Here is a 24500-nt window from a genome sequence, read left to right on the forward strand (position 1 = left end):
CTTATTCAGCTTTGGAATAATGTGGGATTAAATATCCCCTTAATTTAAATAATTTTAACATTGCTGAAGCGAAGCCTTTTGGCTCTTTATTTCATTAATTTATCTGTGCACCTTTTTGACAACTCGTACTGTAAAGTATTAAAGCTATTATCACTATAATCTTGGTATTATTTGGTCTACCTACTCACTGATGAGACCTCAATAAAAGTTGAAACCAGTCTGGGTAGCGACCTATCTCCCTTAATGTAAAACAACATACATCTCCTAGGGGATGAGTTTTACATTAGGGCAAATACTAAGAATAGCGATCCTAGGTTTATCCACCTTTACAACAAGTTTCCCAGTATTGTACCACCCAGGTGTTTGCTCATGCTTGGACTCGCCAAACTTTTATAGTTTGCTATATTCGGCATGAAACTCTTTGATGATTTCTATCTTAGAGTTTTCTTATTCAGCTTTGGAATAATGTGGAATTAAATATCCCCTTAATTTAAATAATTTTAACATCGCCGAAGTGAAGCCTTTTGGCTCTTTATTTCATTAATTTATCTCTCAGATTTTTGCTAAGATTCAGCCATACTTGTTGAGGTTTGGTGAATGTTTTAAAACTGCAGATTTTGAGAAGAATTGTGGAAGAAAAGCTGGGTGAAGAACAAGCACGATTCAGGCCAAATAGAGGCTGTCAGGATCAGATCTTCACTTTACGACAAATAGTCGAGAAATCATGGGAATATAACAAATATCTGTATTTAAGTTTTGTCGATCTGAAAAAGGCATATGACAAGGTGCTAAGTGAGAAGCTATTCAATACGCTATAGTTATATGGTGTTGATGGGGCATTATATGAAGCAATACTTAGTCTTTATTTGAGTTGTAAGTCAGCAGTTAGAATTGAAGGAAGTACAGGAAGATGGTTTAATGTTAAATCTGGTGTGAGACAAGGATGTACATTATCCCCTCTGTTATTCATTATCTATATGGATCACATTATGAAGGAAAGTGGTATTAAACATGATATCAAAATTGGAGATGTTAATGTAAGCTCTTTGCTTTATGCGGATGATGTTATACTTCTAAATAAATATGCTACAAGTCTGCAAGATTCTCTGACTAAATTGAATAGCTGTTGTAATAGATATGGTATGAAGGTCAGCAATAAAAAGACAAAGACAATGAAAATAGGCAGAATCATTGAAAATGTCAACTGTGTTGTGAATGGAGAACCTGTGGAACAAGTAAAACATTTCAGCTACTTAGGCACAATTTTTATTGGAGATGGTAAATTAAATATAGAAATAGACAACAGAATCAGCAAAGCTGGTATGGGGGGAACTCAATTGAATAAATTCATATGGAATAGGAGAGAAATTAGTCAGAACACTAAATTAGCAGTATACAAGACAGTGTTCAAACCTGTTTTAACATGGATCTGAGAGCTGGGTCAGAAGTAAAACACTTGACCAAAGACTAGAGACCACAGATTTGAGAGTCCTGAGAAAGATTATAGGCGTGAACAGATGGCATCAATAGCAATATCATATTAAAAACGAGGATATTAGGAAAGAACTTGACATTGTCAGCATCCAGGAATGCGTTAGCAGAGCTAATCTCGGATGGTATGGTCACTTAAATAGAATGGGAGAGAAAAGATTAGCAAAACAAGTGTTCTCTGTCAGGTTGGCAGGAAAACGACCCAGAGGAAGACCAAGATATAGGTGGATTGATACAAATTCTTACAAGATCTTATATTTCTATCGTCTAAGGTACAAAGTGCCTTAGACGATAGAAATATAAGATCTGATAATGTTGGAGTCTTGACGAGTAACAGACTGATTTGGAGGAAAATTGTAGATAGGAAGTTAGTAATGATGTAATTTTTTCATGTAGTACTATCATATCCTGTACACCCCATGAGTGCACATGGCAGGAATTTGATGATGATGATGATGATGATTTTAAAAACAGTCTCTAAATTGTAATGACTTCTGAGGTAGCAATTTGGTTTTTTTCCATGTAATCTTGTGTGTATGTGGGGGGGGGGGGTTTCAAGGTATGGTCAGCTAGTCCTGACTTGCTGTAACAATGGTGCTGATTATATTTCTTATATTCTCTAAGGTGGATGTCAAGAGATCTTCCTGATGTGTCCTGAATGTATAGAATAGTAATAGTTTTGCTGGTCTAGTGTATTAAGGAGGGCGACATTTAGTATTTTATCTATCTTCTAGGGATTGTACTCATTGGCTAAAAAAGTGTGGTGATGGAGGTGAGTTTGGTAGTAAGAGCAGTATCATTGGAACAGATAGTTCTGACTCTGTATGTTGGTTTTTTTAAGATACCATTCCAGTACATCTTAGGCTTGCTATAAATAGAAAATGATAATGAACCATTTGGAAGGTATGTGAGTAATGAATTTAGGAAAGGCGGACAGTTATTTGATTCTTTTTCCATTGTGAAGTGGATGTTGGGATGTTGGTTATTTAAATGCACAAAAAATTTATTGAATGTGTGTGTATGTGAGAGAAAGAGAATCATTTAGCCAAATAGCAAACTCATCATCTACATAGACCAAACCACTAGTTTCAGCTGCGGGAGGGAGGGTGAATCTATGACTATCCTATCCATTTGTTTATTTTTCCTTTCCATGTGAAATAACCAGCATGTGTTGTAAATTTGAACAATTCTAATATATCTGGACAAGTATCTCCCATATGCAGTGGGACTTTATCAAATCAAGGAAGACAGTTAATGATACATTAGTAAATTCATATCGAAGTTAATCATTATGTCTGAATTTTCTAGAGTATGGCTTTTAATATACTTTTTTATGTGAACAGAATTTTTTATGACAGAAAAAGAATTACCTGTTGGGGGTGAGAGGTGGCTAGTGAATTAGCAAGTTTGTATGTAGGGTTGTTTGCATTATCAAGTAGGGTATATGGGGTATCTTGTTTGCAAATTTTTGATGCTCAACATATTCTGGTTGCCTTTACATGAAACAACTTGAGTTTTAATGGTTTTCTGAAGAATTGTCACATCAATAATTTACTAACTTTATTTTATGTATATTAGTGGGATCACAATCTAAATTTTATATGCAATGATTTTGTAGAAGATTATGTGTTTTGTTATCTTATTCTGTTTAATTCATTATACCTTTGTTTTCTTTGGTTATCACAATATTCTTGTTATTGTATAGCTTTTTGACTTTGTATTATTTTACTGGAATATGCTTTTGGGAGGTTTGGATTTGGTTAGGATACTATCTTTGTACAAACAAATGATACTGGCTATAACTGGAGATATTCCATACATTCAGGGCATAATAATAAATTTATTTTAATCCTTTATCCAAGTGTAAGCAAACAAAGTTTGCACCTGAAAATATCTTCAGGACTGAGGTAAGGTGGTACATCCCTTGGCAACTCGCAGCAAAGGTGGATCAAGCTCTCATCACTCCTTGTCTCAGTATCTCCCATAATGCAGAGCACATCTCCTTGCAGACATGTATACTGCTATGCATTAAGGGAAGGGCCACTACCCAGACTGGTTATGACCTTTATTGAGGTCTCGTCAGTGGGAGGCAGACCCAGAGTGGTGATACTAAGCCAGAAGCAATGGAGAGGTCATATTTGCCTATACGAGTTAACAACCAGTGTACCACCTTATTATTAAATTACTCTGGATTTAGAGAAAGAGGTTGGAAATTTATTTTGCACTTGGTTAGACTATAATAAATTTAGTTTAATCCTTTATCCACGTGTAAGCAAACAAAGTTTGTGCCTGAATATATCTTCAGGACTGGGGTAAGGTGGTACATCCCTTTGCAACTCGCAGCAAAGGTGGATCAAGCTCCTAACACTCCTTGTCTCTTATCTCCCATAATGCAAAGCACATCTCCTTGCAGACATGTATACTTCTATGCATTAAGGGAAGGGCCATTATCCAGACCGGTTTTGACCTTTATTGAGGTCTCATCAGTGGGAGGCAGACTTTTAGGATTAAACTAAATTTATTATAGTCTAACCAAGTGCAAAATAAATTTCTAACCTCTTTCTCTAAATCCAGAGTAATTTAATAATAAGGTGCCTGAATAAGGTACGCTGGTTGTTAACTCGTATAGGCAAATATGACCTCTCCATTGCTCTGGCTTAGTATGACCACTCTGGGTTTGCCTCCCACTGATGAGACCTCAATAAAGGTCGAAACTGGTCTAGATAGTGGCCCTTCCCTTAATGCATAGCAGTATACATGTCTGCAAGGAGATGTGCTTTGCATTATGGGAGATACTGAGACAAGGAGTGTTAAGAGCTTGATCCACCTTTGCTGCAAGTTGCCAAGGGATGTACCACCTTACCTCAGTCCTGAAGATATTTTCAGGTGCAAACTTTGTTTGCTTACACTTGGATAAAGGATTAAACTAAATTTATTATAGTCTAACCAAGTGCAAAATAAACTTCCAAAAAATTCAGGGTATATCTGAAAAGATATCCATCCAGACTCCCATATATATATATATATGAGCTCCATACCACATTTAAACCATATATTAAACTGGCAATGCTCATCCATTCACTGACAAACTCTTTTCTAAAGGATCCAGGAGTATATAAAGTCCCTGTACTTAGCTGCAAGAAAATTATCACCACATCAAAAACTGACTTTGAGAGAGAGCTAAAAGCAATTTGTATCCAGTCCAAATGGCAGCCATGCATTCTGGTCTCTAGCCAAAGCCATTGGTCACAACTTCTGCCCAACACTCCCATCACTATTTTGTCCTTACGATTCTGTTGCATCATTATCTATTAAAAAAAAAAAAGCCAGTCGTAGCTTTCTACTTCCCCATTTCTTGTACTGCTAATTTTGGTAAATGTCCTCCAACTGTCCCTCACACTACACTCAATATCCAGCATGTCCTTTCAGTAGGAAGAGATCAAGAAAATTTTGCTCCAATTGGATACCAAAAAATATCCTGGCCCTAATAGCATTCCTCCATCCAATTGTCCTTAAGGTCTCAGCTCCAGAGTTGACTCCCATTCTGTTGTCTTTTTTACACTCCCCTATTCCACTGGTATCTATCCTACAGTCTGGAAATTAACCCACACACAACCTATCCCTAAAAAAGATAACAAATCCATACCCCTAAATGCAAAGTCCAATCTCTCTTACTTCAGTTCTTTCCAAAATAATGGAAAGAGCTATCAACACTCACCTGCTACACTACCTTGAAGACAATTGGCTAATAAATGACTGTCACTATGCATTCCGTCACTGTTGGTCAACAGGTAATCTACTCACTTATGTCACTATCTGGACAGATACTATGGAAAAGTTTGGCAAGTCCCAAGTGTTAAAAATACCAAGCAATTTTAAACCTGGTTTTACTCCATTTCCCAAGTAAGCAAACAGACAAACAAGTCAAGTTTGCTTACTTGGGAAATGGAGTAAAACCAGGTTTAAAATTGCTTGGTATTTTTAACATTTATTATACCCAAGGTAAAATACTTTCTATAAGTCCCAAGTGGTTTCCCTTGATAATATCCAAGACTTTTGACCAGGTCTGGCACAAAGGCCTGTTAAGTAAACTCTCATAATTTAATCTGCCCCTGACTTCTGTCTGCAGTTGGACTGCTAGATTTCTGACTTGATGCTCACTTTGCTGGAGACCATGGATAGTTCTTTATCTTCTAAGTATACAGCCAATATAGAGGTTCCACAAGGATCTGTTCTCCACCCACCCTATTCCTTCTGTGTATAAATGATTTGCTCTAGCAGAAACCAATACATGGTTTTGCTGATGACAGCAGATTGCATTCCTCTTTTTCATTTGAAAATCTAGCCAATGCACAAATCACTGTTATCTCTAGCACCTTAACCACTACTTCCTCATATAAGATATCCAAAACATTCATCATTTGGGTTTGGATAATTACGTCAATTTCAATGCTAGCAAAACACAGCTCTGTCTTATGTCCAACAAAAATAAATCCTTCTCTTCCAGCCTTACTTTTGACAACACCCAAATCCCTATGCATTGAATGAGATTTTTTTTTTTTGAGATAACACTAACCTCAAATCTTTCTTGGCACAAAGATTACAAATATTGTCTCCTCAGCCTCCAAAAAATTAGGTTTTCTTTTCACTCAAGGCCTTACTTTCATTCTGAACAACTTCTGACTTTATACAAATCCGCTGATCATTGAGTATTGCTCTAATATCTGGAGTGGTTAGCTCTAGCAGGACAAATTTCACATCTTCATTTATCTCTTTCATTGCTGCTCTCTTGTGTAATCTGTGCCATCTTATGTATTTCCCATGGAATATAATTCACAGCTCTTCAAGGTAAATGTTAATAAGTTCCTTCTCATCATTCAATGGTACTGGTGTACTATAGGTTGACTAACCCCTGATGGATTGGTGTTTCCCACTAAAAAAAAAAAAAACAAGGGCAAAAAAAAACCTTGTGACCTAGTTTACTACAGACAGAAATGCATTAAGTACCATTGTAATGGAAAGTGGGGCTAGCAGACCATGCATTGGACACTTCTTCACACAGGATTAAACTTAAGAAAATCAAACTGCTACATAGAAGTCATTACAAGTTAGAGAGAGAGAGAGATTGTTTATGAAATCAGCAACAACTTTAAAACATTCTCCAAACCTCAACAAGTATGGCTATATCAATTTACCAAAAATCTGGGGGACAGTCATTTTAATATCAAATTAATTCTTTTTGACTTCTATTATTTTTAAAGAGCACCCTTGGACCAGAACATGTCTTTTGACTGTAGTTCTTTTAAATTAAAATATTTATGAAATGATCATATATAGGTAATTTATTGCTACCTTTGCTGTTTTTTGGCAATTATGATCTTTGAAACTTGAAGTGGAGATTTTAGGTGGTGATGAATGAATGAATGATATTAATAAACAATGTGTTGGAGGTTTAATGCAGTGCTGACAGCACTAGGAAAGGATTCCAAACTAATTTTAATGATTCCATTATTTCGTCTCAGTCACTGAGAGATCTTCATGGAGTACAACTAATACTTGTAACCACACACACGCACACAAAGACAACACAATACTTAATGAAACACGTGGGTGGCTCTTGAGTCCTGTCTAGGTGGTGTGCCCTCTATGGACATTTGTATGAGGCCTAGGATGTAAATTGGTACCTCTTATGATTATTGTTTCCCAAATTTTGGGAAGTTTTATGCATCTGTATTAGATTAGGTTGATTTCTGAGTGCTGCTAAAGATTCCAAAAATACTTTTCTTTTTAAATTTACTATGATGGAGCATGGTGATTTACTTCCACAAGATCTTGTGAGTTGTGTCTAATACATGGTCTGCAAGGCCATGTAAGATTTGTGCTCATCTAAACGGGTAATGGCTGATCCTACCTATCTGTCCAAATTAATCCAACTTTTGAAAAGTTTCTGGTGGGCTTAAGAGCTGTGTAAAGGTTGTACTTTTTTAATGACCTGGCTGTTTTTCCAATGTGCCATGGATGTAGGGAAGAACCGATTATTTTTTAATTTCGTAATCACTGTAGCCATTGGATAGGAAGGTGCTGTGTATATGATTGAGTTCAATTGAAAGAGGTTCCACTGGAACAATGATTATAGGCTTTTTCAACTGAATGCATCCATATACACAACACCTTCCTATCCAATGGCTACACTGATTATAAAGTTAAAAAAGAATTGGTTCTTTCCCATTCCTTGACCAGCTCTTCAGAAGGATTTCAGAAATTCCATCTCCATCTTCTACATCTGTGGCACATTGGAAAAATAACCAGGTCATTAAAAAAGTACAACCTCAACACAACTTTTAAGCCCCACTGGAAACTTGCTACCCTTATCTGTTCTATCAAAGATCAGGCCCCCCCCCTTTCCTCTCTCAATGCTTGGAGTATATAAATTATCCTATTCCTGCAAGTTGGCTTACCTTGGACAGACAAGTAGATCAGCCATTATCTGTTTAGATGAACATCAATCATCAATCTTATATCTGAAATTACGACTATGTTCAATCTTGCCTTGCAGACTATGTATTAAACACAACTCTCAAGATCTTCTGGAAGTAAATCACCATGCTCCACCATAGTAAATTTAAAAGAAGAGACTATTTTTGGAATCTGCAGCAGCACTCTGAAATTAACCTAATCTAAACAAATATGGATGCATAAAACTTCCCAATATTTGGAAAATAATAATCATAAGAGGTCCCAGTTTACATCCTAGGCCCTGATACAAACGTCCATAGAGGGCACACCACCTAGATAGGACTCAAGAGTCACTCACGTGTTTCATTAAGTATTGTGTTGTCTTTGTGTGTGTTGCAAGTGTTATTTGTACTCCCTGAAGATGTCACAGTGACTGAGAAGAAATATTTGAAGCATTAAAATTAGTTTTTAGTCCTCTCGTGGTGCTGTCAGTACTCCATTAAACCTTCAACATGATGCCTTCCCAGCACTTAAGCCATAACTCATGGATTCATTAACAAAATAGTACATTTTCTTTACATCAAAAGAAAAGGAGCAACATGAACCATGAGTTTAGAGATACTATAAAATGTTAACTTCACTCTTTATCCAACAATAGATTACACCTAGGACTTTAGGTCTTTGTTATTCGTTAGAATTTTCAACTATTCCCTATATTAACTAATAACTAATTGTTGCTGCTTGTGTATTGTGATAAATTGTTTGTGTTCTGAAGATGCGGGTTATAAAACCAGTGAAATGCAAGCAATAAAGTAAGTAAATTTCGTATTTTCTTTGTTTTGTTTTGTGAATTAAAATCTTTCTAAAGACTCATTATCACAGACTGCACTGATGAGAGTTTAGTTATAATATTGAATTCAGATTAGTATTGAGTTGAGATTGCTATGATATTGAAAAGAGGGTATTTTATTTGTCCTTTTTCTGTCCAGTATATGATGAGAACCAACATTTCTCATGCCAGTGAACTTTGAAAAAAGTGATTATAGAGGGCCAAGTTCATGTTATTTTTAGTAGTGCAATATGAAGATGACTCCAGTGCTAAAAATGTTGCATTCTGATAAAGCTCTATGTTTTTTGAAACTTTAAACTTCAAATTCGGTTATTTAGCTATGAAATAACGAGGAATTTATAATGCCCTTTATTTCTGTAAAGCTTCGGTTTGGAATTATAAAGTTAAACTCCTGTTTCAGCTTTTTGAATTGCAGGCATTTATCACAAAAGCAATCTTTCAACAAAGATAATAGCCAAAAATTCTGTAGTCCTTGACAGAATGGATAATGTGGTTTGGTCTCACATATGCATTATCCAGTTTATGCCTCCTCACCTCATGTACTTATTAACCACTGTACTGGCTAAGATGTGTTTACATGTCCATAAAAACATGGATGCAGAGCATCTATTGAAAGTGAAATAGCATTTGGCTACAATTGAAATAATCGATCCAACACAAAGCATTAATTATTTAATAGTTTTCATCAGGCCAGTTGGGTGGTTAATACTATTTCAAATTTGCATGAAGAAAATTACACCATAATATGTAGCAAAAATTACATTTTATAATGCAATGTTATGTTATTCTAGGTTAACTTAGTTTCCAGCTTGAAAAACCACAATATTTGATGAATATGCTTTAGCTTATCATACATTCCATCTTATTTAAAAATGTGAAGAAGTAATGCTCACCATTTTGTGTAGAGAGAGAACATTGCTAATTATTAATTAAAAATCAAGTCTAATGTCAGAAATACAAGATCATTAATTAAAAAAAAAACGTTTATGCAAAAGTAAAAGGGAGAGAATTTAGCTGTTATCAGTTTCATTGCATTGATTTCATCAGACTAAGTATAATAACTTTTTTCCCCCTTGCATTCACTTTTTAGGCTTGGCTATTACTACATGAATGAGATATGGAAATATTTTATTTAAATATTTAAACTAACCTAGTTAGTCAAGTAAAGATAGTTGTCCTAGCTGGCCAACTGTGTTGTCTATGTTTGTAACATTCTCTTCTGTGGAAATGACCCTGTTGAATTTCAACATGGAATGCATATTATTATAATGCAAGGATTGCAGCAATGTGATTTGGGGAAAATGGAAATGAAAGTTCAACAATATTACCCAATCCAGACAGAGTCCCATTGCCATGTAATTTTTGCACTCACATTTCCTCAAAGTCTTCATTTGCCATCCATTTTCTTAGAAATAACTTTTATAAATTTGTGTTTAGTCTTATATTATAAACTGTTCCTGAAAATCTAATCTTCTCATCTAACTTTCTAAAATGTTATTTAGATTTTTTTTCCTTTTTTTTTTTTTTCAGGTTAAAATATACACGGGTGTTTTGTATATTGTATATTATATGTACTATAATATGATGTGGCATTTCCCTTATAGGTGATGTTGCATGGAGATTATATGATACCTATGGATTTCCTGTTGATCTTACCCAATTAATGGCTGAAGAAAAGGGCTTAAAAGTAAACATGATTACATATGAAGAAGCCAGGAAGCAAGCACAGGTAAGAAAGCACATTGAGTGCAATATTTATAACTTAAAATAAATAAATAAATAAAAGATAAAAAAAATTCTGAATGGCATGTATAAATATTATACATGCCATTCAGAACTTTGTCTAATAAAAGCTCTGCTCAGAGTAAGTAATAGTATAACCTTGGTATTATTAGAGTTTGTGAAATTAGAAAATATACTAAAAATAACATTCATCAATTCCTACTATATACCCTTAGTGTATAACTTTTAAGTTTATAGTAAAATCCAACACAATCAGTTTCATTACAAGTTTTCCCATTATTATTCAAGTTACTCTTTCATCACTCATCATCATTTTCCTGATGATGAATGATGCTCTTAAGTGATATATAGGACACTATGTTAGTATTGCATAATTATGTTAGATTCCTATCAATGATTTTCTTCCAGATTAATTGATTATTTTTAAGGTCAAATGTCAGTTCTTATATTTCAGTCATGTTTGTTTTTGGTTTAAGCCAATGTGGTCTGCCATGTCCTGAAATGCCAATCCACCCTCTTTCAATCAGTAATGGAAACTTACTAATCGGGTACACCACAGGAAATTGACAATTGAACATTATGTCAGAAGCCCTAGTTGGTTCTTTGAATTCCTAAATGTTAGCAACATAGACTAGTCATCACTAGTGCCATATTTCAGCTTAAAGATGTACGCAAATTCACAGGGAGAGAAGACAAGAAAATAAAGAAAAATCATAGACTATATTATCATTGATAGTGATATTTTCACATTGATTCAGGTTACAAGAGTGTACAACAGATTTGAAATTGAAAGTGATCATCACCATGTGAATATCATATTAAAAAGAAAAATATTTATGAAAGTTTTAAAAAGAATTAAAGTTGAACAACTTTTACAGATAAACTGTAGTCATGTGCCTTCAGAGAATACAGAAAAAAATGTAAGAAAGCAAAGCACTGTGTAAAAGTGACTAAACAGAAATTAAGGAAAGAAATTTTGGTAAGAATATATAAAATAAATATCAAGAAGATTGTAGAATGTTCTGGAAAGAGTGCAGTAAAAGGAACTGGAGAATGATAAAAGATATTTGGGATATCTGGAGCAATTACTTTGAAAGATTGCTAAGTGAAACAAGAGGAGGCACATCAGTGATAGAAAATATTCAAAAAGAGAATACATTCAGAAATACATATCAGTACTTGAGGTGGTAAAAGCTATCAAAAACGTTAAATGTGGAAAGATCTGGAGTAGATGATGTTCAACCAAAAATGCTGAAATATGGAGAGTGTAAAAGTTTTACAGTGGTTACACTGCATATTATAGAAGCCCCAGTGAGATGGCCAAATTCCAGTTGATTGAATAGACCTCTCATGGTTCCTATCTATAAAATAAAAAAATAAAACAGTGTCACTACTAAGTGTTTCATTTAAGATTTATGCAAGCCAACTTGAAAAGATTCTAAGAAAAAATGTGGAAGAGAAGCTTAGAAAAGAATAAGCTGAATTCAGGTCAAATAGAGGTTGTCAGGATCAGATTTTCTCTTTAAGACAAACAGTTGAGAAATTGTTAGAATATCACAGGAATCTCTATTTAAGTTTTGTAGATATGATAAATGCATATGACAAAGTGTAAAGAGAAAAGTCATCCATAGTGGCAGTTATATGGGTTAAATTGAACATTATAGAGAGGCTGTGTTTATGTTGTAGATCAGCAGTTGGAATTAAAGAAGTTCAGGAAGTGGGTTGATGAATTTAACCTCAACAGAATTGGAGATATTAAAATTACTCTTTAAATTATGTATACCTAAACACTTATCAAGTCTTTAGTTTTCAGTTAACTAAATTAAATAACAGCTACAATAAATTGGCATGAGAATTAGCAACAAATAGACTAAAACTATGAAAAGTAGGCTGGAATATGGAAAAAAATCATTTGTATTCTCAATGGAGGACATATAGAACATATTTAGACTGTTTAGGCACAATTTTTAGTAAATTTTTATGTAAATTTTTCATATATTATCACTCTCATATCTTTTATACCCTCTGATGGTGTACAAGAATTATGAGAGTACATATGAGGAATTTGGATGATGATGATGGAATAAGAGAAATTAGCCAAAACACTAAAATATACAAGGCAGTATTCAAACAAATTTTAAGAAAGTGACGTTAGAAGTAGAACAGTTGATCAAAGACTAGAGTAGATTAAAGAACTCGCATATTAACAGATGAGAAAATTCTGAGAAAAATTATGGGAGTGAACAGTGGCACAATCATATTAAAAATAAAGATATTAGAATGGAACTTGATATTATTAGCACTCAGGAAAAAGACCGAGAGGAAAACCAAGATTTTAGGGGTATTAATGTAGACAGAACCACTCTGAAAGGCAGAAATGTATGATCTGACAATATTGGAGTGCTGACAATTGATAAGCTAATTTGCAGGAAAATTGTGTAGAACATTAGTAATAATGTAAGTTTAACTGTTGAGTATTGTTATAGTATCCTGTTTATCCCTTTATAGTACATATCAGAAAATTTATGATACATTTCAGTCACCTAAAACTACTAACTACATCAATCTTTCCATACTTTGTCTTTCTTTGGAGTTTCCCTGCCATGCTGGGAAACTCCAAAGAAAGAACATCAGTTGTCTCTTCTTTTAACCTTTCTTCTCCCATTCTGCTTAATTGATCATCCCACATTTAGATAAAATGTGAGTACATACTGTGATGGTACTGCATAATTAGTTTACATTATTACTACCTTACTATCAACAATTTTCTACCGAATCAGTTATTTGTCAGGTCTTGTTAGATCTTTATTTTGCTTTACTAAAGCACTACTAATCCACCTAGAACTTGGTCTTCTCGGTCATTTTTCTGCTATTCTGATATCAAACTGTTTCACTAACTTTTCATCTCCCATTCACTCTGCCTTAGATTAGATCTGCTCACATGTTCTTGAGCAGATCCGCTAATTTTTCTTGTGACTGCATCAGTTGTATCTAGTCTTTGATCAACAGTTATTTCTAACCAACTTTCAGATCCTTCAGTTAAATTTAGTTTTAGCATTATCTTATATACTGCTAGTTTAGTTTTTTGTCTAATTTCACTCTTATTCCAAATAAATTTATTCAGCTCCTTCCCTACCATACCAGCTTTATTTACTCTGTTTATTTCCAAATGTAATTTGCTGTCATCACTAAAAATTGCTGAATAGCTGAATATTTTATTTGATTTTAGATTCTCCATTAAGATTACAATTGTTTTTCATATTATTATTGCACAGTCTAGCCATAAATATGGTTATAACTTGAACTTCACATATACCTTTAATCTATCAGTAAATCATTTACCTCTTTCATTACATACAAACCACATGTGTAACATGCATATAGCAGCACTCGATGTTTAAAATGTCACCATTTTGCCTTCATGCTTGCCCAAAGTCTATGAGGTCACATCTCGATGGCAGTGCACACAACATTCAATAGAAATGTTGCCACTACTCACCCCAGATCCACCTTCAGGCTGGCCATGTTGTAGTGTCATTTCATGCAGGCTACTCTTTGCAAACTCCAACCACAAACTGAAGTCCAACGGATTCAGATTGGGAATTCCAGAGTCAATCAGATGGTGATATGTGGTCAGGCACATTCACTTCCAACCACTGTTGTTTGGTCCTCGCCTTGTGTGCAGGGGCTGAGTCCTGTTGGATGGTTCATTGCTTACCATAAAACAAGGTGTTGTTCATCCAATCCTATTTCAATTTGAAAATAATTGGACGAAATGCCCTGAAAGTGCCTGGGTTTGAGGTTATTCGTCCAATCCTATTTGTACAATTCTTCATAGTAGTCCAAGGAGTTATAATTAACTTGTGATCATTAATAATAGTCAATTGATGTTAACATTTTTTCCCTTAAAATTTGGCAGTGCTGAATATGGCAGAAATTGTGATGAGTGACAAGGGTAAACCAATGCTTTATCTACAAAATTATTGTTATCATTTTTACTCTTATAACAAGAATAAGACTAGACGGTATTGGCGATGCGAGGTTCGTGATAGTTGCAATGCTAGGTGCATCACAACTGTCAGTTTAGACAACATTCTGGTGTACAAAGACGGCAAGGACGATCACCAACATGAATCAGGAGTGGACGGAGAGTTTAGGAAAGTTAAAAATAATCTAAAGAGAAGGGCGCAGGACAATATGCATGGTCCACCCTCACATGTTATGTGTATGGTTATAGGACAAGTTCAGCAAGATGAAATATTACTTATCTTGCCGGAGAGGAATAGTTTACAGAGGCAAGTCAATAGATGGCAGAACACTGTGAGGCCTCATACTTCCGAAAGTTTGGTTGGCATTGAGATACCGAAGAATATCAACAAATCTGTCGTGAATGTTATATCACGACAGATTTCTTTTTTTATGATTCTGGTGTACAGGACGAGGATCGTCTTCTTGTTTTTGCCATAACGGAGAACCTAAAGATTACTTGGAGCGTGTTGTGACATTATCTTCTCTGATGGCACATTTAAAACTGCGCCCTCACAATTTGCTCAGTTGTTTACTATGCATGGAATATTTTGAAAGCATGTCATGCCTCTGGTGTACGTTCTAACTTCCGCAAAAACTGAGACTACATATCGGTCAATATACCAGCATGTTGTCAACACCGTGAAACAAGCAGGAATCATTGTGAATCCACATAATGTTATGATGGATTTCGAACTGGCGAATATAAATGCTGCCCTGGAGATATTTCCTAATGCAAATATAAAGTGTTGTCTATTTCACTTTTCTCAGGCCCTTTGGCGACATATGGCAGCTTTTGGTCTGTCACAGCAGTATAAAGTTGCAGGAAGTCCTATATGTGAAGAAGCATCAATGCCGTTTGGCTTGCCATTCTGCCGATCGACGACATACTCGAGGTATCTGACTACATTGCAGAGTATTTCGGAAGACCTGGAAGGAATGATAGAGTATGTTGAACGTGTTTACATCAGAGGGCGTCGAGCTCGATGGCGTAGGGGAGCAGAAAACCCTCGCTTTCCACCCGAGGTATGGAATGTCCATGATTTGGTCATCGATGGGATACAGAGAACCAACAATTCTGTAGAAGGTTGGCATAACAAATTCCAAAAGTTGATGGTGGTTTACCATCCATCACTTTGGAGGTTCATCGATTCCCTGAAGGAGGAACAGAGGCAGAACGAACAAGATATAACATGCCTTCTTGGAGGTCAAAGAAACATCAGGGCTCCTGTGAATAGCCAGTACCTACGTAACCAAGAACGCATTTTCTCCCTAATACAGCAATATCCGCAGTACAAGGCTGAAAACAGACTCAACACGTATCTGTGGTCAATCGCTTATCGTTTGAAGGTGAACCCAGCCGAGGAAGTCAGTGAGGAAGACTAAATTCTCCAAACACCTCAGATTTCAAAATCCATTATCTCGTTTTCATATACTGTTTCACATAATTTCCGAATTAATTCTGTTGTTTCCTTATTTGATTTGTTATAATTAAATACTCACATACATATCTTGTGGAAATTAAAACGAGTGGCTCAGAATTACTCTGGCGTTTTCACTCAGAAAAAAAAAAATCTAGATTGGACATAGTAATATATAAGACAGTGATATGTAGAACAAAATGTCTGATGGGACAAATTGAGATTGGATGAAATGTCTGACCAGACTAGTGTTCCCTTGGACAAACTTATAAAAGGACAAAAAATCTTGGATGATCTGCCCTCAAACTGGTATTACAGCTAGAAGGTTCTCATAATCTCCCCACTCCATGTTAACTCATAGCTAGACCTCTCTTTCTCTCTACTGATAAACATGCGAATGTTGGCTGCCACTAATGGAACAAGGCTTGCACAATTCTGTGGTCAGCATGAGTGTGTCGAAGTGTAGCAGTATTTATGGCAAGGCTAGGTATTATCTTAAACTTCCAGAGAGTCAAGGATTCAAACGAAGAAGACCATATATCGCCCACACTACTTGTCATATCTTCTCTTAAACTCGTTCACACTAGATGAACCAACAACTTCAACAGGCATACTGTCCCACTCTCTTTGCTGTATGAGAGAAAAATCCAACTTTTCCCCCTTTCTTAACTGCACACAAACTTAACTTCCATAGAGGACTGTGTTCTCTTCCTAACTTATATATATATATATCTGATGTTGTGTTTTATAGTGTCTATTAAGATCATATATTTTATTATGTGAGAATGTGTTTTCACAAACAATGCACAATGGTTTTTCTGATGGATTTGCTATAAATAACTCGTTTTCCCACTATTCATTGAATTCACCTTACTGTTACCTTCTACACTGTGATGGATATCTGAATGTAAAAAGAAGACTTAATTTTCTAAAAAGTACAAAACTACAAATGTTCACAAAGGACAAACAAAGCTCAACTTCACAGGGCATGAGTATCAGTTATAAACTGGCTGACAAAAACCTGTGACACACTGCTGTTGCTAATGCTTGGCACTTCAGGATCAAACAAATGAATGTGCATGAAACACTAAAATCACTAAAAATAATTACTAGGTTCTTTCTACAAATCAGTATTTGGTTAATACTTTTTGCATAAATAGGCTTACTTTTTTGTTATTATCATTGAGGTCCAATGTGCCACTTTTTGCACATGTGCCATAGGTTGGCCATCCCTGATGTAGATGATGTGTTTGCATTTGGCCTCATTCTGAAAATGAACTAATCACCTTCTTCTTACATCATGCCAACAATCTACATCCATGTTCAGTTCATTGTGGAAAAGTGGGGTTTATCCTTCATGGACATCCTACTTACTTGTACAGCTTCTGGTATCTTGTGTCAGCCAGTGTATATCAGAACCCTACCTTCAGAGCAGATATGTATCATGCCTCCCATCAAACCAGAGTTATTAAATCCTTTATTAACATAGTATATAACATTTGGTTGTCTGTCATCTTTACAACAGAGCTTCTCACAATCAAAGCATTAACAGAATCAAATAGCTATAACTTTCATCATATTTGATGGATATTGCACTCTTTTATAATTCTACTCTTAAAAAGGAAACTATAATGCAGGTTACTGATCACATACATTTCAGATATTTCCAAACTTTTCCAAAAAGTGTCACCCAATACCCACTTAATTGCTGATCAGCAAAATTTCTAATCTGTCACCAACTACAAAAACTAAATTGTCATCTCATTCACTCACTGGTGTTTGTCAGGTTCCTCTTGAGTGTAATCTAACATACTTTAGATGGACAGGCCATTGAGAGGAAAAAAAGGGGTTAGGGAACATTAGTACTTCATTCAATACGTTAGTCTCCAAAAGTTGGGTCTTATGCAACATGGTATCTTAGGAAGTTTTAAATATAAATGTCTTTTCAAGGAAAGTTCAGAGGCTCTGTGGCACCATCCAGATTTAAATCTTAATGACTGCCTCTCCATCCCAAAAAAATCAGATAGTCTCTAAAGCACGTGATGCTGTTTCATTGACCAGTTGTATTTGTTTTGTATTGATGAAACACTACCACCCTGCTCTTTTTAAATTTTTGTTTGTTCTGCACTTATGTGTTGTTGGTTTCATTGCAAAATATTTGTTTGTTAATTTTCAATAAAGTTAAATACTGCATCTAACATGTTTCACTCTCAATTACTAATACCATGTTCCACTATAAAGATGTGCATGAATTCACTTGAAAAGAACACAAAAGAGAAAGCTCTGTGATACAGAGTATACAGGGGATTTGAAATAAGAAATGATTGATTGTTTTAAGCAGGATAAAAATGAATATCATATTGGAAAGTAAAATATGTATAAAAGTTTGAAAATAATGAAAATTGTTTTTTTTTAGAGGCAAACTCTAAACTCAATTGGAAAAAAAATTAAATAGCATGAAAAGTTTGAAAATAAAAATAAACTTAGTGACTCCCTGGCAGGATGAGAAGTAAACATTGATTAATTCAGCCATTGAGGCAAGTGGTCAAGTTTTGCCAGAATAGAAAATCAGAGCTTCAGAGCATTCTCTCAAGTGTCCTGAGAGAATACAGAGGTCAAATATATATATATATATATAAAAAGGGTAAAATTAGATAACAAAAGCCATGGCAAACCTTTAGAAAGAATATGCAAGGTAAATTTGGGCCTCTAATGGGCAGCATGTAGCCTTCCCTTGTTCAGTTGTCCTTCATTCTTGTGGAGTAGCTGGTTGCCACAAAAAGGGCTCTGAAAAAACATCAGTAAGCATTCCTCCTGTATAAGGATATTTTCTTAGTTGAAGGTTTGAAATGAAACCACTCCTATTTTAGTCTCCAGAATGTAGATACCAGCTTCTATTATTGTCAAATCCTTTTTCATTCATTGTTTAGTATGCCCTTCAAGGGCATACCAAACCATGCATGGAAAAGGATGAAACAATTATAGAAGCTAGTATCTATATTCTGGAAACTAAAATAGCAGTCCTTCAATTAAAAATCCCCCCCCCCCTCTCTGAAACAAACCAAACACCCTGCTAGAAATAATCATTATTTACAGACATCCAGATCACACATTTTTTGACAGAAATCCATATTGCATCTGCATTAGATTAACATCTCCCATTTTTATATCAGGTTTAATACCACTTTCCTTCATAATGGGATCCATTTATAATGAATAACAGGGGATAATATACATCCTTGTCTGACACCAGATTTAACATTAACTATCTTCATGTACTTCCTTCAATTCTAAGTATTACTTGATATAATGCCCCATTGATGCCATACAACTATATAGTTTTTTTTTTTCCCTTTCTTTTAGTGTTGCACGGTGATCAGCATTCATTTTAGAAATTATGGACAAGGATAAGACAACAGCTTATCCTTGCAACAAATATGCAAGGATAAGCTGAGTTACATTTCACACAGTAAGCTAAAGAAACAATAATTTTGATCAGGAGTTATTCTACTGGCATGACCTCTAGTGAAAAAAAATATATATACAGATAAAACTACAAATTAATTATTTAGAAACTACAATAAAGCTAAATTCTATTTAAGATAACCTGAAAGAAACATTCTTTCTTATAGATAGTTTTCTTACAGTAACAATGATGTCCTATTTTTAACATTACAGTTGTTATATTGGATTTAGGATTCTTGCTTATCTACAGTCCTGTTTATAGTTCACTCTTAGGGAGAAAGGCCTCATGGGTAGAATATGTGCCTTCCATATGCTTGGAAGGCACATATTCTACTTAACCATAATAAGTATACTGTCATTTTAATTTTTAAACCATATTATAAAACTGTATTGTGTGTTACTGCCACTATAAAACAGGAGAATAATCACCAAATCTTCCTCCACAATCACATCTTCATTACCTTTCCTGTGTGAACGATCAGGCTGTGGCTCTTCTGGTGTACCCTTTGTTTTATGGATGAAAATATCCAATGTACTTTGCTTATTTCTCTCCTCCTTTTCATCATAAATTTGTTCATAGCAAGCATATGCACCATGTACTTTCGTTTCTATTATTAAGTAGCGTTCAACACTGGGGTCCATGTCTTCAGACATTTTGAGAACATCGCTAACTGCAAAGACCCTTTACTTCAACACATGTTGAAGGGACTTAGTGCCTTAGCAGTTATGGTCACAGTGCTAAGGGGTATGTGCTTTTGGTTCAGGTCCTCTATCCATGATGCAAGTAGCTTTTCCATATCACCGATAGGACCTTGTCGTTGCTTCGTCAGTATCATCGATTTAATGGAAGCAAGATCCTTTCAGCGTTTATGATTTTTCAAAACGATTGTCACTGTAGAATGAGACCATCCGAAGTCATGTGCGATCACAATGACAGGCTTACCAGTTTCATGTTGCATTATAATTTGCAACTTCGTTTCAAGATCAATTCCTTACCTCCTTTTCTGTGATTCTTCCCTAGGTTTTTTTATTGTGCGTGTAGGGGCCATGTTGCTGAAAGCATTGCGAAATATTTAATGATAAATACACAAATAACCCATTTCTCAAACACAAAATCAACAGCGGAACTATTGAAGACACGTGTCGACTGTCAAGGGAGATTGCTGCTGTTGCCACTATGCATGCTTTACCTTACGCTCGCTTGTGTCTTGTTCAAAAGTTTAGCCAAAAATGTTATTTATTCCCTTATGGGATCATGGACGTATCTTCGAAAGGACGTAAGTCGAGGGATGACTATATATTGTCCAGTGTGTCGGTTTTTGGTAAACAGTGAAGGAATGACTGTCAGAAAGAAGATGTGTGACAAGTCTATCTAGAAACACTAGTGTGTTCTGTTTCTCAATCTCAGTTGTGAACTGCATGCATTTGTGTCGTTTGTTTAGGTGGCTAAGGAAAGTGTCTAGTGTCTGGTGACCATGGGGCCAGATCGCAAAAACATCGTCAACGTATCTAAGCCAGACTTTGGGTTTTAAAGGAGGGGAATCTAGAGCATGTTGCTCAAAATGTTCCATATAAAAGTTAGCAATGGGGGTGGGGGATAATGGCTGTGCATTCTTTTTTTTTAGGTAGAAAGCATTTTGCCATACAAAATAACCAGAACGTAATACATGTTCTGGAGGGAATTTGTTTCTGTAAAAGAAGGATTGTGTCATTGATTAGGACATTCATAAAGAGGGCAGAGACATTAAAACTGACTAATAAATCATCTTTTTCTAACGTAACGTCTTTGATTATGTTTATGAAGTGTTATGTGTTTCTGATATGGGGGGGGGGGGTGATGACCTACCAACGCCTTGCGTGTTGCTGCTAATTTCTTGGCTTGTATCTTCGACTATCAGCCGGAGTGGTGTGTTTTATTTGTGTATCTTTGGTAGACCGTAAATTCTCAGGGAATGAGTATAGTGCAGAAGTAATTTAAGTAGTTTCTCTGTTTTCTGTTTTATTCTATTGGTTGGGTCTAGTTAACAAGCTGGTATGTACTATTGTCCGAGACTAGCAGATTCATTTTTTCTAAATAAGTGGTTTGGTTTAGAATAACGGTGGCACTTCCTTTATTGGCTCTAGTTATTACAATATTCGGATTTGATTTTAACGATATCATCGCTGTTAATTCATGTTTCGTTAAGTTGCTTGTTATTGTTTTCTTATGATATTTTCTTATATTTAAAATGTTGGCGGTTCCTAAATGTATTTTATCTGCTATGTTAATTGGGATGAATCTTAAGCTTGTAATATTTGAAAGAGGCTTAAGATTCATCCCAAATTACCCTTCCTATCTTTGCATCATCAGCAAATAGCTGTATGTTGCTTGTCAAATTCTTCCCAATATCATTAATGTACAGATTGAAGAACAGTGGACCAAGCACTGATCATTGTGGTACACCACTTGTTACCTTAAATCTTGCATACTCACATCTGCAATGTTGTACCGTCATTTTATATTGTGGTTATAAAATGTGGCCAATAAGAATACAATTTGGTCGGCTAAATCCCAGATTGCCAGCCCATCCTTGTTCGTTCAGTATGCTGGTAGATTCTTAACAGGGTGCTCCATGAGAAGGTGAGGATTGGACATTGGTCAGAAGCCCTGGTTGGTTCTCTGCATTCCTTTAAAGGCTGTGTGAAGGTTATACAGCTTTGACCCTTAAGCACCCCAGCAGGCTGAACAATTTGGGGTAAATTTTTGTAAATAGTTCACCATTTCTAACAACCTTCTGATTTCCCTATCATTTGTTGGATTATTTAGAGAAATAATTGACTTAATATTTTCATCATTATCTGGTGTGATACCTTCCTTATCTACGTATGTGTCCAAGGTAATTCGGTTTCTCAAGAAACAGCTGATATTTTGAGGTGTTTAGTTTCAGTGTTTGCTTTGTGAATCTCATTGATTTCTGCCTTTTGAACAGTTTTGCATGTAGTTTAAAAATTAGGAAAAAATAGCATGAAAATCATCTTGAATCATCAGTAAATCTTGAAATACTGAAATATTGATTCCTAAAAATTCAGATAACACTAAATTCATTAGTACCTGAAATGACTGATTGATTTTTTTACATCTTCAGGTAATCTGGTTAATTTGTACTTTGACAAAGGTGTATGAAAGTAAAATACTTTCAATCTTCCTTTCTCCAAGTTATCTGATAGTAGCCATTATTAAAGTCAGACTTTGAGAATAGGTCAGCACAATGTAAAGTAGCCAAAAGTTCTTCAATCTAACAAAGTAGAAAATTAATAGACTCAGTCACTTTGTTTATTGCTTTCAAGTCAGGCAAAAATCTATGATTGCCATGATGTTTCCCCAGTAAAAGAAATGGAGGGTTCCTTAATAACTGAAAATGATTATTTATTCTAGCTTCTAACAATTGCTGAAGCAAGATTTTTGAGCCTTTTAGAGTTATATACAAATCTGCATTAGAACTAAAAGCTTATATTCTAAAGAGAAAAGGGCCAAGGAACTTAAACATCATCACACAACATTACTTTTTATAGAGAACTTTACTAAAGAAATTAGTAATTACAAGAAATAATTCATTCCCACATTTCGTGAATGTTTACATAATATTATAAAACGTATACTTTCCTTTTTAATTAATTATTTATTTTTAAATCAGCATTGCTAAATTTTTTTTAAAAAAAGTAAGATAATCTAATATTGCTAAATAGTAGATATCCTACAAAACCATCTTCCTGTACCTCCTTCAATTTAACTGCTGATTACAACTCTTAATTCAGTGCAGCCAATGTAAAACTTTTATACTTCCATATTTCAGCATTCCTGGTCGAATATCATCTACCCCAGCTGCCTTTCCATATTTCAAGCTTTTGAAAGCTTTTTCTACTTTAAGTATTGGTGTGTATTCCTAATTGCATTCCTATTGAGCATTTTCTACCACCTCTGTGATGTCACTGCTTATTGCATTTAGCAATCTTTTGAAGTAATTACTCCAGACATCTAGAATAACCTTATCTTCAGTTTTCATATTCCTTTATCATCTCTGATTCCTTTTACAGTACTCTTTTTTTCATTTCTAAGCTCTTCCAATAGTCCAGAATATTTTGCTACCTTTCTGGCATTTAGTTTTTATGTTTTTACCAAAGTCTTCCCATGACTTTTGTTTTTCAACTATTTTTACATAGTTCTTCGCTTGAGCTATGAACTATTTTTACATAATTCTTCGCTTGCTTACATTTTTATCTGTATTCTCTAAGAGTACCAGCTGACTCACTGGCCAGGAACTCTTGATATTTCTTGTTTTCCCTTCACTGCCTCTTTAACTTCCTGCATTTACCATAAGGTTCTGATTTTTATATCTTTGTAGACAACCTCATCAAATGCCTCCCTGGCAGAATTAATGCTTTCTTCAGGGTCTGCCGCTGAATCCCCAAGGTCTGGTTCTTGTTTTTCAGCATCATTTTTCTTGAATAATGTTTATGTATTTGAATGTACAATTCTCCTTTGAAAGTTGTTAAACTTTTATTCTTTTTTTAACTTTCCCACATACTTTTATTTTTATTGTGAAATTCGGTTTTAGCCTGCTGAAAATGAAATAACTTCTTTCATATCTTCTGTATACTCTTGTGCCCCAAACATCATGAACTTATCTCTATCATTAGTAACATGGGATGATAAATATCCATAATGTTTTTAATTTTATTCAGTTCATCTTAACAAAAGGGAGGGAGCTGGTTTGAAGGAAACATATAAATCGAATTTATGAGGAGGTCCTTGCTATTTGTTCAGAAGTTCCTTTAAGTTAGGGTATTGAAATTTTTTTCATGTTGGAATGGTTTGGTAGAAGGAAGATAATTATCAATAATTTTGTATATAATGGATACAGCAAAACTAACATTCACAAAATTATCAATAATTATTATCCTTCTACCAGACAATCCAATGTGAAAAAAATTTCAGTACCCTACTTTAAAGGAACCTTGGAACAAATAGCAAGGATTCTTCATAAATTCAATCTATATGCTTCCTTAGT

General features: G+C 34.9%; 1 protein-coding gene across 1 annotated transcript in view; it reads left to right on the forward strand.

The window, feature by feature from the left end:
* Window positions 1–24500, forward strand: part of AlaRS (alanine--tRNA ligase, cytoplasmic) — a 329791-nt gene that overhangs the window by 148566 nt on the left and 156725 nt on the right. Inside the window, exon 10 of the mRNA XM_090398495.1 lies at window positions 10402–10526. Coding sequence (XP_090254621.1) covers window positions 10402–10526 — 125 coding nt within the window. The remainder of the gene's footprint in view (window positions 1–10401; window positions 10527–24500) is intronic.

The sequence above is a fragment of the Typopeltis vanoorti genome, chromosome 9 (assembly GCF_054136105.1).
Source record: "Typopeltis vanoorti isolate ZY-2024b chromosome 9, IOZ_Tvanoo_1.0, whole genome shotgun sequence".
NCBI lineage: Eukaryota > Metazoa > Arthropoda > Arachnida > Uropygi > Thelyphonidae > Typopeltis > Typopeltis vanoorti.